The 16,702-nt window shown below is 37.9% G+C and overlaps 2 protein-coding genes and 1 long non-coding RNA gene across 5 annotated transcripts in view; 2 read left to right on the top strand and 1 right to left on the bottom strand.

Annotated features, from left to right (window-relative positions):
* Positions 1-648: 648 nt before the first annotated feature.
* serpinh1a (serpin peptidase inhibitor, clade H (heat shock protein 47), member 1a) lies at positions 649-5,062 on the bottom strand. The gene is made up of 5 exons (XM_081353847.1): positions 4,908-5,062; positions 3,102-3,704; positions 2,922-3,020; positions 1,615-1,847; positions 649-1,527 (listed from the first exon to the last, which is right to left on the bottom strand). The coding sequence occupies exons 1-5, from the start codon at positions 4,975-4,977 to the stop codon at positions 1,225-1,227; spliced, it is 1,308 nt and encodes a 435-aa protein (XP_081209973.1). The 5' UTR covers positions 4,978-5,062; the 3' UTR covers positions 649-1,224.
* LOC308683383 lies at positions 1,037-4,307 on the top strand. Its single transcript, XR_014029250.1, has 3 exons — positions 1,037-1,569; positions 1,738-1,930; positions 2,893-4,307. It is a non-coding gene; the product is annotated as an uncharacterized lncRNA (long non-coding RNA).
* Positions 5,063-12,303: 7,241 nt separating the features above from the next.
* Positions 12,304-16,702, top strand: part of gdpd5a (glycerophosphodiester phosphodiesterase domain containing 5a) — a 30,737-nt gene continuing 26,338 nt past the window's right edge. Inside the window, exon 1 of one of the 3 annotated variants that reach the window (XM_081354152.1) lies at positions 12,304-12,969. The gene's annotated coding sequence lies outside the window, so the exon portion shown is untranslated. The remainder of the gene's footprint in view (positions 12,970-16,702) is intronic. The other 2 variants (XR_014029267.1, XM_081354151.1) reach the window with 2 other exon arrangements.

Genomic DNA, 16,702 nt, shown 5'->3' with positions numbered 1-16,702 from the left:
CCTTATTTCATTGCAGAGGCATTATGTAATTCAGCTTGTGCCAACCAGTTGGTTATTCTGAGTTAAGAAATAGCTGTTAAAAAATGGATGACTTGAGTAGGTACTTATTTTTAATAAGTAGGCTACTTACTTCATGACCACTAAAAAGTATGTTCTCTATAGTATGAATGTAATCTGTATCTAGGCTACTACATTTACATTCACCATGTTATCATTGTCATGTGGCCTACCAGTGTCAGTTGCGTCACTTCACTACCATTCACAAATGGCCTCATGGGATAGTAAAGTGTCCTACTCTTTTATGAGTACTGTGAATTTCAGACATACTACTCATCACTTACTGTTTTTCGGCCAACTATATAGTAGGGAAGTATGCGATTTCGGATGCAGCCATTGTTTCTAATGCATTCATCACACAGGAAATTAAAAGCCAGGTCAAGCGCAGTGCATTATGGGATATACTTGTAGTATTCAACACAGTAAGCTCTATTGTATACTTTATATTTTGGCAAATGCCACTAAAATCTGCATACTGCACACTTCATACATACTGTATACTTCAGAAATAGTAAGTGTGGTATGCATTTCTGATATGCAAACTTACTTTGACCTTAAAAGAAGTACAGCATACATAAAAACCCACACATGTTCTCAGTGATGCTGATTTTATTGAAAAATCAAGGAACAATCCAACTTTTCAGACAACCGTGTTTTGGTACAATGTGAATTCAAGCTTTAACATGGTACAGACGTGGACTCGTATCACATGCTATCTAGTGCAGACGCAGTATTCAGTGCAGACACAAGTGTGCACTTCTGAGAGGAATGTTACAGCATGGAGTGGACTTTTTCGGAAATCAAACACTCGGCATAGTGAGTTATTCGCTCGAGCCAAGCAAATAAAAAAGAGAACCCCCTGAGCAAAAATGCTGTTTGTGTGCTTTAAAGCAAATTTTATAGAGATCATACTTAATATAAGCATGCTGCACTTCTCAGAAACCTATTCAGGTGTAAATTTTACGATACTTTGTCTAGTACACTTGCATAGTTTATAACATAAAACATTATGTGGCACCTAAAACTCAATTTTCAAAGTAAACGTAACGGATAGCACATGCTGGTCCACTGATCTAATGGAACGAACTCAGGTGTACCATTTACACACATTCACAATTCTGCTCACACACACACTTATTAACCACATTCACTCACATTTAAATTAACCTACAATTCATCCCTCATTTTTTCACCCTTCGGTCGGACCAGCCTGCCCATGAAAAGAATAGAGTTTGTCTTGTTGTCCTTCACCAGGAAGATGAAGGGATGGTCAGCGTAGAAGAGTTTGGGGTTTTTGAGCTTGTCGGTACCAAAGATGCTAGCATCGGGTGGGTTTCCCTCGGTGTCCCACTCCATGGCGGAGGCATGGAACACGTTGGACAGGTAGAGGTCTTTCTTCCCTGAGATGTTGGACAGATCTGCTTTGGCTTTGTCCACAGCTTCGGTCAGACCCAGCTCAGCAAGATGTTTCTGCAAGACAGCGAGGTGTTATACAAGGAACTGAATTCACAGGTGAGTTTATAACAAACACTTGCTGAAATTGCAGACTGTTCGTACCTGCAGGTTGTGGCTGACCTCCATGCTGACCTTTGGCAGCGACACCGCAACCGCCCTCTGTTCCATCTTACCCATCCAGGTGTTCAGTTGTTGACGTGTTAACAGTTTCTCCACTCTTTCCAGGGCTTCGACGTGGTATGGCATGATGAACACCACAGATGACATCTTATGGGCCAGCGGCATGTTCAGAACTAAAAGCTTGTTGCTTGTGTCGTCAAAGAAGCCATAAATGCCTGAAAGACAGCATAAACGAATGTGTAAAAAATGCAATCCCGCAAATCCCACAGCAGTTATGGATGTAAATGATTGACTCAAGGTAAGGTTGGACAGATTTTCTTTTCTTTTTTTCTCTACGCACTGGCCAGTTTTAATCTTACTCACTAAAGGTTTTTTTTTTTTTTTATCAAACAAAATATTGAATTATTGTCATATATATATATATATATATATTATAAAATATATCTATAACAAAATCATGATATATATTTTTTTTAAATTGTAAACTAAAATATTTTTATCGTTGACTTAAATTACATGCTGTTTCGTTCAAATAAACAGACCAAAATTAAAGAATATGACATGATGAAATATTCAATAAAGTTGAAAAAGGGATATTTTCGTCAAACACAAAAAAATATTTGTTCTATAGTCTATTACCTTTCTTTGTTATGCCATTTAACAAAAGGGTTTTAAACTAAATATTCAAATGTCATGTATTATATATAAATATACAGTATTTTACATTCTATATACAGTATTTAAAAAATCTATCAATGTTTAACAACATTAAAAGTTGATATTTTTTAAATATATAATATATTTAATTTTCATTGACTAAAATGACATGACATTTTAGCTAAATTGACTAAAACTAAACAATATGACATGACAAAATATTGACTAAATTTAAAGGATATTCGTCAAAACACAAAAACGAATATATTAACATTAAATGTTGATATATTTTAATTTATCTAAATATTAATTAATTATATTTTATATTTATTTTTTAAATATTCAAAAAAATAATAGAACATATTTGAATGTTTGGTTTAATTTTGCACTTTCTTGTAAGATTTTTCTTTCTTTTGTTGACAAATAACATGCAATTAAAGAATATGACATGACTAAATATTGACTAAAAGTAAAGATTTATATCCATCAAAACAAAAAGTGTCAAAAACTGTATAAAATTGAACTAGTGTAACTGTACAGTAATTAATTTCTAATGAAAAATCCTCCGTAATGTACTTTTTACCACTGAGCTTTGTGTTTCAGGATCATATCTGCTTTAACCATGACCTCACCTGTGCGATGCATCATGGGTACGGAGACAGTGTAGGAGCGATGCACTAAGAAACCACGATTGTCTACCATCTTATGATGGAACTGCTCATCCCAGTGTGCTGGAGAGAAAACAGAGTCTCATTTTAGTTTTTTAAAGAATCTACAAATTGCTTCTCATTCTTAAGGTGATCAAGTCTTACGTTTATAAAACATGGCGTTGATGATCATGGCTCCATCTGTCTTCTCCACATCTTTGGTCACTTCAGGCAGCTTTCCGTCGGTGGACTTCGATGCCCAGTCGTTGATGGCTTTGACCGCGCTGCGCTTGTCACGGAAGTTTATTTTGGAGTGGTCGTAGTTATAATGCTTCTTGCTGCTCTTCAGAAAGCCGTCAACGAAGCTAACAGAGCTGGGCCCGTAGAAACGGTTGCTGATCTTCCAGGTGACGTTACGTGCCGTTGAGTTACTGACCTCGGTGAGAAGCTCAGACAGCCCAGAGTGTAGCTGCTCATCCTTCACCGTAGTGGCGCTCAGGACGGTTTTGACCTGAGAAGCAGTGTTGGATTTCCCTCCAAGAGCCACCAAACCCAGCGAGGAGGCCACTACCACGGGGGAAATCAGGATGTTCTCGAGGTCCTTCTCCTTTGCCATGTTCTGGTACAGGTTGAAGGCCAAAGTGGCGCTGTTGTCTGCCAACATGGTGGCATGGCTGCTGAGGGTCTTGTCTGCGCTCACGGTGGCCAATAGGCACAGGAGAACCACGTTTGACACCAACATGATTTTAGAGGTGGTAAGTTTACAGCCTGTAAGGGTAACAAACAAGTCAGTAAGTTGAAACGTTCATTTTACATAGATACGAGATGATTTTCTATATAGCTAGAGCTATGGAAAGTTTTAGGTCCTGACCACAGAACTGAGAGGATAGTGCCAAGATATATCAAAGTTGTACTTTCACGCTGTAATTTCCATAGACTTTTAATGACAGGCCTGCTATGCTAAAGGAAGTCCAGCAAACATGTACAGTAAGGCAGAAATGTTACATAACTGCCACGTGAACAGTGAACCTCACAGAGATCCTTCATCACAACACGTTTTTGCTTATAAATGAGAAATATTTCTTGGGGAACACGAAAGAAGATATTGATACGAATGTTTACTCTACCTCTACTGTGTTCTATATTCATATAATTTAAAATATTATTTTTTCATGTGATGACAAAGCTGAACTTTCAGCATCATTTCTCTCATTCTAATCTGCTGATTTGCTGCTTAAGAAACTTTTATTATTATTAACAATGTTGAAAACAGTTGTGCTGCTTAATATAGCATTTTTTAAAAATATTAATCTTTTGTAACATTTTAAATGTCTTTACTGACACTTTTGATCAATTGAATGCATCCTTGCTAAATAAAAGTAAAAAAAAAAAAATCAAAACCTTTTGAACGGTGTATAATATCACATTTCCCCAAGATGCAAATATATATTCATTGGAGAAAAAAGCTGTAACAGCCACATATTCAGATTTCACGGCTCCCAGAGTCATCTTAAGCTGGATGACCGTTATCCAATCAGGAATGCCAGGATGGCAGGAAGTTCCACTAGTGTAGGAACATCAGACTTCAGACATGTTGTAGTTTGTGCAGCTTTTCCCCACCCTTCTACCGCATGAACAGCCCAAAATGTTGCCTTCAGCCATGCAAAACACACCAAAGTGCACTTTTATTATGCCCATATGGACGAGTCAGAGCTTGAAGGAGCAATTTTGGACTGTTACATACATACATAAAAAGCCTTTAGAATCATCACACAAACACAGCAAATCAAAGCACTTGGCTGCTTATGAACACTTTATCTTTGAGTAAAACTATCAACGTCTCTTGCAAACATTTATTTTACATTTCAACATTTTGAAAGAAGAACTCTGTTATGGAATTTAAATTTTTCATGCTGTTGATGAAGCCTGCATGCAAAATGTTTCACAGCTGTAATGACATCTATTACTCACCTCTCAGAGCTTCCGAAAACTGTTGCAACCTCTCGGATCTGTTGGCTTCCCCTGATATCAAATCCTTCATGCAGACTTTATAGTCTGGAAAAGAAACTTCTGGAAGTTGGGAAAGGAGTATTATAATGGTTCCCGTGTTCTGAAAGACCTCCCCCAGATCCACTTACTGTGGGAACTGGAGTGGACTCTCTCCTCAAGGTCCTAAAGGCAGCATGAACTGACCCTTTTCCTGCTCACACAATGGCTATAAAAGAAACTAAAGTGCTGGGAAAATGGTGGACATCAGATTTAAATATTCTAGCAAGAAGCAAACTGTAATTTAGTGTAAAATCTGGCAGTAGGCCTACATTTTTATTTATTTTTTGTATTTGTATTTAATAGGAGAGTTTAACATTTATATTATAAAAGTAACTGTAAAAAGACTAGTTTCATCTGTAAGGTTAAGACAAATGGTTATGCTACTTCCACCCCCACCCCCACCCGGTCTGTCTCTTGTCTCTCTCTCTCTTTTGTGTGCCACGTTTGTAGTGGGTCGTGTCTAGGCCTGCAGGCAGACAAAACAGGACAGAGATTTTATCTCACTTTGGGTGTGCAGTAAGCTTTATAGTTCCCATTTGTCCCCATTTAAGAAGACAACATCTATTTTAAAAAGCTCTTTATGCTCCAAACTAATACATTATTTATATTCTTCTTTATATAGCACCAGGAATCCTGTTCTACAAACATGAGGAACATTTTATTGCTCACCCCATTTTTATACTCTCTATTTACGAATATGATGAGATACGCATGCTAGCAATGTGTTAAAACATGCTAGCAATATGCTAATTCATGCTAGCAATATGTTATTTCATGCTAGCTATTAAATCTTGCTAGAAGCATGGTAATTCATACTAATAATATGTTAAAACTTTCTAGAAACATGCTAATTCATGCTAGTAACATGAAAAATGCTTGCAACATGCTAATTCATACAAGCAATGTATTAAACATGCTAACAAAATGTTTGCATGTTAGCAAAATGTACAAGCGTCAAAGTAGCTAAAGGAACTTTTCTCTATTTATGGATATGACGAGAGAGATACGCAAAGACGAGTGACGAATTAACACAGTTTGAACACAAACTATTTTAATATTGTTAATTTTGACCAAAAAAAGTTACATATTTAATGTGAATAGCAATTCTCAGATAATTTGGTTTTGTAAGAATTTGATTTTGATTGCTCATCTGAGTTTGTGATGTTAAGATATGATTTTAAAATATATATCATCATGAAACAGATCTCATTAGCTGCATGTGGGCTGAACCGGCTCCTCATTAACATCTAACATGACACTGTTCAAAGATACAAACCATTAACAGCACAGCTTTCAAAGTATACACCCCTCCAGGCCACTTTGTAAAGATCAGTGAAAACACAGCTGAGGGCGGTGGCATTCCTCGGGCCTCAGAATGTTGAAAGAATGCTGCTCGCTTCAGTTGTCAGGGTTTCGTTTCTGATTTGCTGCTTAATGTTGTTAGATCTGCATAGCTTGAGGTTTAACCCAGACTGACAGTCACTGATTAACTGCCGTGAACAAAAGGGAAAGCGAGAGAGTTATTTCATCACTATAGATCCTGAAACAACTACATTTATGCCCTTGTATTTGCTTCTTCTGTTCCCATTTGGAAATAACTATACATTAGTGTTGCTAAAGCATCTATAACTTATAACTATAACTTAGTGTATTTTGAACAAACCCTGAACTTTACTGAACTTTGGTGCAACGGATGTGAATGACAGCTCTAAATGTGCATACTATCTAAAACAAGCAGAAAGCAGGTCAGAAAATGTAATATAATGTAATTCACTTGCACACAGAACCAAAACCCAGGGCCAAAAACTGCTCACCAAGGTCGCATATATATAGTAATATTGTGAAATATTATTACGATTTAACATAACTGTTTTCTATTAAAATATATTTTAAAATGTAATTTATTCCTATGATGGTAAAGCTGAATTTTCAGCATCGTTACTTCAGTCTTCAGTGTCACATGATCCTTTAGAAATAATTAGCTGATTTGCTGTTCATGAAACATTTCTGATTATTATCATTGAAATCAGTTGCTGCTTAATATTTTAATGGAAACCATGAGACATTTTTTCAGGATTCTTTGATGAATAGAAAGTTCAAAAGAACACATTTATTATCTGATCTACTATTTAAGCATCTTCTTCTAAGACTAAATGTAAACAGTTGCTGTATCCCAGTTCAGAGGCTGCATCCTTCAAAATCTGGATTCGAAGGCCGATTGCGTCACAGCGGCGTGACGAAGTCTGATGTCCCGATTCAGAGGAACCTTCAAATCTGACCTCGAAATCAAATGCATGCTTCGTTCCCTGGGCACTGAAGGATACAACCGATGGATCATTTGCAGCCTAGCCTTCCTTTAGAATTAATGCTAGCAACATGCTAATACATGTTAGCAATGTGCTAATTAATGTTAGCAATGTGTTAAAACATACTAATTCATGCTAGCAACATGTTAAAACAAGCTAGCAACATTCTAATTAATGCTAGCAATGTGTTAAACATGCTAGCAATATGTTAATTAGTGTTAGCAACATGTTAATTCATGTTAGCAGCATGGTAATTCATACTAACAATGTGTTAAAACAAGTTAGTGGCCCTATTTATACCTGGTATTAAGATGCGCTTTGGTCAATCGGATCACAAGTAGACGAGAGAGACACATACCCATTTACACCTGTTGTTTTAATCCATCTCTTTTGCCCACTTTCGACCACTTCTGCCTTGATTTCTTTGAGGGGAGGGTCTATGGGCGGCGGGTAAATGTATGGGATTTTTCAGATCTCTCGATCTAATTGATGAAATAAGCTCACACAGTTTACATATGAACACACCGAAGATGACGGAAAAACACATGGAGAGCATCAGCTTTCATTTTTGCTCTGATAGCCACAAGATAGATATCTAGATGTGTTAGGTCAGTAGGCGGAGGAGAGTACACTGTAAAAAATACTGGGTTGTTTTAACCCAACTTTGGGTCAAATATGGACAAACCCAAACGTTTGGGTTAAAAATGTAATTTCAAAATTTAACCCAATGGCTGAGTTTGTCCATATTTGACCCAAACTCATTTTTTAGATTATAGGCAGTCTTTTGTGGCTGTTCGAGCACATTTGACCACATAAACGTTTACACTACGAAAGCGATCTAGTTAAATGCATTTTCGACACTTTTTTCGAAAGTGGGCAAGCTTAAAACGTTTTAGACCCCGTTTACACCTGTATTTGCATCGTCCACTTGTGATCCGATCGACCAAAACACATCTTAATCCAGGTGTGAACAGGGCCCGTGATTTGGTAAGACATACCAACGTGCCAATTCATGCTAGTAACATGTTAAAATGCTTGAAACATGCTAATTTATGCAAGCAATGTATTAAAACAGGCTACAAACATGTTAGCAAAATGTAAAATAATGCTAGACACATGCAAAAATTTCAGACAAGGGTTTGTCAAGCCAATATACTGTAAAAGTTTGTCCCAACAAACTTTACTTTCTAGTTAAAAAAAAAATGTATGGATCTTTGCTGAATTAAAGAATCCTACTAACCCCAACCCTTGTATATCTATATATAACAATAATGAAGAATTCATATGTATGTAGACAATGAGTACCAGGGAAATGACAGGATGCTCTTCCTGCAGTCGTTTACATCTATCCATAAATAACTCATTACTAGGGACCGGCCTGCCAAAATCACATACTACAATCAAAACCAGCCTTCATTTTTGACTACATTTTAACTATTGTAGTTGGGTTTCTGTTCATTGTAACTTTAAAATGTCTGTTGGGTGGGATATTTCAGGTTATGAATGAATGTTCTGCATGCAGTCTACGACTAACGTATCAGAGGTTCAGATCGGTGGAAACCTGCCCGGCTATTGTGAGCTTTTCCGTCACACAGAAGGAATTTCGCTCTCAACATGTTAAAGATTTTGTCTGTTCTTTGTGCTCTGGAGGCAGAGCAAATCCACAGAAGATATGATCGCTAAGGTGGAGTCTGGTCTGTGTCTGTAAACTTAAGGTGTCCTTTAATCGTGTCACTGATCTCTAAAATACCCCAACTATTTTAAATGATCATGAGCAGTTATTGCAAGCTGATACTCTGTTGTGACTATGGCAAACACTATAGTATATCGTCAAGCATTTAAGCTAAAATAAACGATATTTATCACAGTAATCTTTATTTTCTAAAAGACACTATCAAGAAAAATAGTACTCTGTGCACACACCACAATTTTGTGAGAGAGGCAAAAAATTTGGAAGCATCAAAAATAGATGAATGAAATCTTGTGGACAAGTATGAAAATGTCAGCTCACTTTTGTTTTGCACAAGTTTCTATGTATTTGACTGCATGTTCCTGCAACTACGAATGTGACCACTAGGTGCTGCTAGTTTCACACGCATAAACCAGAGCAAAACCTACTGTGGAAGTTTTGTAACTGGTTTCATTTTTGCTTATTCCAGTTTTGATGGTTCCCTACATAGCTATTTCAAAATGAAACTGTTGTAATTACAAATTATTTATATTTGATAAATACATGTAACATGGTATCATCATTCCAATAATACAATTTTTATAGGCCTACTATATAAAATTATTCTAAATGATTCTATTCTTATTTTATACATCTTATATACATCTTATATATATTGTAAGACGTTCTTGTCCATGGACTTGCATAGCAGACTGGAGTTGATATGAGCAGAACGATCACCCTGACACCTCAGCACATCAGAAAATCCCACATCGAATACACATGCTGTGTACAGCTGTGCCCAGTGTGTCTAACTCACAGTCACGCTTGTTGAAGGACGGCTTCAGTCCACCAGTAGGTTGTTAAAGATTAGGATGTGATGCAAGCTTGGCTCAGGCCAGAGGTTAATCTCTCACTGTCATCCTGGAATAGAAGCAGTGGATGCTCTGTTCTGGCTCTCCGCCTGCAGTCTGAAAAAGCTTTCTTTGTTCAGGTAGACAGACAGAGCTGAGGAACAGAGACGCAGCATGGCCAGTTATTATTAGTGCACAGGGCCATAGCTGGGCTATCCGGGGCCCCGGTGCAGGTTGTTGCTTCAGGTCCCCTTGAAATCGCGTTTTTCCCCCTCGGTTGAAATTGTTTTGGGGGAGGGGGGGCTTTTTTGTGGGGGGGGGGGGTCACAGGGCCAACCTAAAGGCCTGTTCACACCGGGACGAATTTCGCGCGCGATATTCGCCGACGTTTAACGCCTCGTGACTAAACAAAGGGCGCCAATGTGAGTGTGCACACCGGTGCGAAAAACGCCACGCGTAAAAGCGTCATTTTTTTTAAAACGCCTCGGGTTCGTTTTTTTGGTTTGACGCGCTGCGTCAAAAACTATCCGACCAGTGAGATTGGCGCTTTTGTTCACGTGTCTGGAGCTTCTGAAGTTACAGTAAAACACAACTTGGGGGCGCTCAAACACAAAACGGTCATGCCGAACACACATACGTAACGGCGAAGAAGATATACACCAAGTAGCGTCTACACTGCCAGGAAGAAATAAGACGAGGAAGATGCAAGGCAAGATGAATGTAGAGCTGCTGGTCTCGTTGGTGTCGGAACATAAAAGAACTTTATGACAAACGCGACAGCGCCTACAAAAATCTTGATAAAAGAGAACTGTTATGGAGTGGTTTCTGTTTTACATTAAGCGCCATCTAATGTCAGGGAATGAATTTGCATGTTCACTCGGCTCATCGTCAGCGAAAATCGCTTGGGTGTGAACACAAAAAACGCATTGAAAAACGCTGGCGAATAACGCGCGCCGATATTCGTCCCGGTGTGTAGGGCCCTTAAGGCTTGGGGCCACTAGAATCGTCACCACCTTTCGCCCCGCTAGCAGCAGCTCTGATAGTACATTAGTAATATTGAACATTTAGTAAAAATGTTAATTTGTAATTATTTTGAGACAGATCATTAATATCAGAGACTCATGACTTAAAGGAACCCTCCACTTTTAACAACTGAACGAAGTGGGATCTCGTTCGTAAATTAATTGAATGAACGAGGCATCTGGTTCAAAATCGACTTTGTTGCCAAGTGTATGATGGTTAAACTCCTTTTTGACGCATAGTTAATTTATAGAAATACCCATTTTTTTATAATCAAGTTTCCGTTCTTAGCTACTCTTTTAACGAATCAGTGAGTTGACCTGAATGAATCAATGACTTGTTCATAAGACAGTCCCTTGTCGCCACCTACTGGGATAATGATGTAACCTTTAGAAAGCTGTGGCCAAATATTAAGTGTGTTCAACTTAAAGCTACACTGTGTAGGATTGTCTCCCATCTAGTGGTGAAATTGTATATGACTACTAACTGAATATTACTTCTAGCCCCTCCCATTCCGAGGGCGTTTTAACTCCTACGGTGGCTGTATTATTTCAAATCTGCCGTTTTTCACTGAGTGTAAAAACGTGAAAGGCGAAGCTTGAATTTCCAGGTATGTCCCTCTTTGGCTAATGTATTTTCAAGATGGAGGCACAACATGGCTTCCGCCATTCGAGCGACTCGCTCGTATGTATTCTAAATGGCAGTTTCTACGCTTACAAGAATACTTGGTAGAAGTAATTACATGTGCCTGAAATCGCCCCCCTTAAATAGGGCACTGGGGGGCGATGGTGTGGGTATAGTGGTGAACAATCGATAGTGGACTTTATTGAGTGCACTCATTCAATCCCACAATGCACCGCAATAACGAGTATACAACTGATGTATGCTCAAAGGCTAGAGAATACCCATAATGCACTGTGACACTCGTGCCGAACAAGCGGCAACCTTCCAGTCTCTCTTGTGAAGCCAATACGGAAGTGACTTAAACTGCAATTCATCGACTGGCCGCTAGAGACAGGCTCCAAAAGGGAGTCAATTCCATAGACCCCCATGTTAAAAAAATATCACCATAACTTCGCTGGGACTCATCTCTTCACCCACTTTAGGCTTCAAAAATGCTCTTCAGAAACCTACGAGTAACGTCAAGGACACTACGTCCATATTTTTTTTTACATTCTATGGTGCCGAAAGAACTCCTGCATCTGACCAGAAGATGGCGCTCACAGATGAATCATCCATCCAATCCAATTGATTATTAAATTGTTTAATTAAGGTTTATACATAGTTTCCACGATAGGGTTCAAGATAGGCATTTTTTTATCTTACTACTGGAGCTGCCAGTTTCATAAGTTTCAAATAATTATTAAACAGAAACAACTATGCAAAAGCGACAGCCCATCCGGCACACTCGGTGTCTGTATTCACAAACTCGTTTTCATTCACTCCCTCAAGTGAATTGTGGGTAGGCTATAGGCTACGGGGTGATTTCAGACACAGCCGAACACACCAAACGAATCAATGAATTAATCTTTTTAGTGAACAAATTCTTAAGAGTCGAGTCACTGAGGTGAATCAAATACCTCAAGTCTTTTCTTTGCTGAGAAGTTGGAGCTGTTGAGATGCTTTTTTTTTAAACAGTTATAGTTTAAACTTAATTAACAGATATCGCTTTTATGAACTTAAATACAGCACTGTTCACGAATGCTGTGGTTTGTTAATTACTAGGAGCGCGTTGATGACGCTTGATCAAGAGGAGGAGGAAGAGGAGGCGTGCAGCTCCTCCCACGGGCTTTTGGATCGGATGGATTTACTCACCCGATCTGTAGCCTACTGAATATCTTCGGTGAATCACAATCCTCCAAACACAAAACACGTTGTAGTGCAATATTCATATGAACCATCTTGCTGGAGATCGTGCCAGTGCCAGTGCCAGTGAGATTGGATTTAAAGCGCCGCGCGCGTGTCCGAAACTTTAATGTAGTTTATTTCCATTAATGTCACACACCTTGATGCGTTGAGTGGGCTGTTTAACATTTAAAGAAAGATACAGACAGACGACAACACAAGTTAAGAGGAGAACACTGGATAAAGAGACCTCAACTACCTGCGCTGATCACCTTGCCGCCGACGAGAAGGTAAGAAGGAAAAGGATAAGTAGCCTATACTTAAGCATGTTTACTATCACATGCCTATGTAGTAGCCTACGTTTACATTTAGTCATTTGATTTATATTTGATGTATGCATCGCAACAATATGCAACAAGTAAACGAAGTTTTGTTTATTTAAAATTTGTGTTTATCTTTATACAGTTGAGTTTTCCTTGAAAAATAGCCTATGTGATTGTACCATTTTGATAGTAATACCACACTTTGATATAGGTTATTCCATGGTTTTGAATTTATGTATTTATACGACAAATGCCCAGAAAACTTACCATTGTACAAACAAACTTGGTGCTTTTAGTTACAGTACTTGTTACTGTTTACTAAAAGCTTTGTAAAGTAGGGTGAATTCAGGTTGATTGTGACACTTTTTGCTATTGAGATGACTGGGGAAAAGTCCCAATCAACTTGAATTCACCTCTCTGTCTGTTTTAACAGTTATTCTTTACTCAAAGTTATAATTACTCTGTGTACAGTATCTGTTTACACAAAACAGACTGGGCAAGTTGACAGTTTTTTTCTCTTTTTTTTTTTTTTTTCTAAAACGAAGCATGTTGTCACACATTATGGGGCTGTCACAATGGAATATTCCTATTATAAGTTTTTTACAAAATCTAAGCTGTACATTTCCTCATTTATATTTTATTGGTTATATATAAGTTTTTAACATTATATTCAAAGCAATGAATGTGACCAATGCAAAATAATAAAAAAATGAACAAAATAAAACAAAAAGAACAAATACATAAACGCGTGGCATCTTGTCCAATGTGCCTCGACCCGAGATTTCTGAAAAATGATCTTGTCCTGAGAGTTAAAATCTACCTTGATCAGTTGACTCTTGTCTGATGTGTGGTTTATAGTGTTCAGTCACAACAGCTATAGAAAGATATGATAATATTATTGCAATTTTAGTTTGGAAAACAGAATTTGCAAACATGTTTTCTAATGATTCTAATTTGAGAAGGTTTTGAATGAGACGATTGAAATCATTCAAAATCACTAATAGAGAAAACAAGCATGTGTATTTGGACTTTTCACTTCATAGATTACTGAGATATAGTTCCTGTGACAACTAGCCCCATCAGCACCTTTTTCTGCGCATATAAGCGTTTTTTTTTTGTGTGTGTGTGTGTGTTTTCAGTTAAAGAAAAATTACACTTTCATACCCTGCTAATTCTTTATGATGCTCCCAGAATTTAATGAGAGCAGATCATTTCTCTAAAACTTCAAAAGTTTGGGGCTGAATGTTGAGGGAAGTGGTGCAGACCGCTCCTCAGGAAATGTCCAAGAGAGAAAAGACTAACAGTGTTGAGCAAGAGACGGGAGCAACCAGATGAAGGGTGTTGGATGTTGATGTCTTTCATCTTCTCCAGTCCTAAGCTCTGACTGTACACTTGTTCATAACAAGGCATTTCAGGTCTCCTGAGAAATGATTGTCTGATTTCACCATTTGGTGTCGTTCAGTCACAAATACGGTCTTCGTATCATATTTCGCTTTTTCCATGGCATCTACGTCAGGTACCGTCATTATGAGCTCTCCACAACAACCAACCATGTTTAACATCCAAACTATGAGACTGCTGTTTCTCAGAGCAGGTGAGAAGGTGCCAAAACAAAAGCAGCATAATAAGAGAGATAAATAAGGTTGTCTGTGCTCACATTATCTCAGATAAATCCACAGAGGGCCCACCAGAGGAGTGGGAATACAAAGGGCTCGTTTCATCCATGGGAAAGTAAACCCTTCCTCTGTTCGGTGAATCCATCAAACCTGTTGGATGATTTCCCACAGAAACTTCCCAAACCCATTCTTCAGTACGTCACTGCTGTTCTGCGCTGTCTAATCAGAAGCTGTACAATGACTTAATGTCTCTCTATTTTCAGACTTTTGAATCATGCATGAGTCCTTGAATAGAAACAGTGTTCATTTTCTTGTTAATGTCATGCTGGAGTTAATGAGAGTTTCTGGACTCAAAATCTGAGGTGAAAAACAATGAATCTCATGAGGAATGCGTTGTTTGCTAATGGAAAACGTACAATATTGTTGCATCCCAAGCGCTGTTGTCATATTATTGTCAAATCACATTCTGGCATCACCTTTATCATGTTGTTCCAAAATTGTATGACTTGGGGGGCCTTGTACATGACACTGTTTTCAGCTAAAAATGGACAACTTTTTATGCGTTTTGGCCGTTCATTTACACGACAACACCGTTTTGGTGGCCTGCAAACGAAATCTTTTGAAAACTGGAGTCAAAGTGCAAGTTTTTGAGATCGATACCGTCATAGTCTCCGTGTAAACTACAAAAAGGCTAATTTGTGAAAACGGTGACGTCATGCGCATGCGTATTACGCGTTCAGTCTATAGGCGCGTAGTGTTTCTTTACAAAGTGACATCGCCAACTACTGGCCTGGCAGCACAATACAGAGTTTTAGTTGTTTTCGCAGATACGTGTGAATGGGGATTGTTTTGACTACGTTGTCATCTGTACATTGTTGCGTAACAAACCCTAAATTTCTTCTATGAAATGCAACTGAAGTGCACTTTTTCCTCTTTTTTTTTTAACAAAACAACAGGCCTGTTTATAAATATGCAATGTAGTCATTGTTAAAAATGTATTTTTTTGCTCTAAAATAATAAAGATTGGCTATAATGATCAACGCTTCAAAGACACGTTGACAAAAACAAGCGCTCTGTGAAGACATGTTTTTGAAGCGCCGATCATTGTAGCCAATCACAGACGTATATGTTGAGCACGTGAACGTAATGGCTAACCAGGGGTGTTTAAGAATCCGTTCAACAGCGCTTAAAATGCTAGAGGGAAATGTTGGTATCGTCATATTTTTAAAATTTCAGTACTGGTACTTTTGACAAAAATCTTACTAACCAGTTTTTTTTAATGCTAGTGTAGTAGATGAACAAACGATCTGTTATGTCATTTGAAGTCTTGAGTGTGGCGTGTAACAGTATGTTTCAGAATTACAAATCCCATGAACTTTTTCCATAGAGAAATAGTTATAATGATCATATATGATCATTATAATGTCTTCATTTCAGGTTTGTTTAATATTCACAGTGGAAAAACTATATACATCACAATCTTGAAGAGAGATTCCCCTTGGATCCATTGATCAGAGAATCCGCTGTTACCATGGAAATAAGAACTGCGCCAAAAGAGCTTTGCAACGTCTATGAAGCATTGTGAATGTCGTAATCGAGTCAGTATCCATACACTCTTAAACAACTTACATATTTGAATATTTTACAATAAACTTTAAATACATTTAAAATATATTAAATTGTTGCATATTTTACAATACATTAAAATATGTTGCATTTTATACACTTATCAAATATTGAATTTTGTACCTCAATCAATCAAGTTAAAATAATTTTTATCACATATTTTGCAATGCTTTTTTTGCAAAGGTTTTCAATTTTATATGATTAATCTATGACCAAGTTGGTTTGATTTATGGATTTTAAAACTTATAAAAGATTTTTTAAAATCCAGAAACTGAAGCTACACTTCGCTGAAGCTCAGCGCTTAGTTGCATTTAGTCCCTTTTCTCACTTGAGGAGAGGGCCTGGAGTGAGGCAGGAAATTAAGCAGACAAAAAGTAGCTTCCTGTTTCTGGCCATCATACCTGTCGGGAAAGTCCGTCAGGCGTGGAAGGGCGAGAGGGTCTGCAGTTTGAGCTGGC

Source organism: Scardinius erythrophthalmus, assembly GCF_964197995.2.
Source record: "Scardinius erythrophthalmus genome assembly, chromosome: 23".
Taxonomy (NCBI): domain Eukaryota; kingdom Metazoa; phylum Chordata; class Actinopteri; order Cypriniformes; family Leuciscidae; genus Scardinius; species Scardinius erythrophthalmus.
Note: the sequence above shows the minus strand (reverse complement) of the source record. Positions and strands in the feature narration are given on the sequence as shown.

Bases quoted from the DNA above. Each gene is read 5' to 3' on its own strand.
- serpinh1a (XM_081353847.1), bottom strand. From the start codon at position 4,977: ATGAAGGATTTGATATCAGGGGAAGCCAACAGATCCGAGAGGTTGCAA. The intron at 3,705-4,907 runs GTGAGTAATAGA...TTACCCTTACAG, and splicing joins GTTTTCGGAAGCTCTGAGAG to GCTGTAAACTTACCACCTCT. The intron at 1,848-2,921 runs GTGAGGTCATGG...GCTGTCTTTCAG, and splicing joins ACCCATGATGCATCGCACAG to GCATTTATGGCTTCTTTGAC.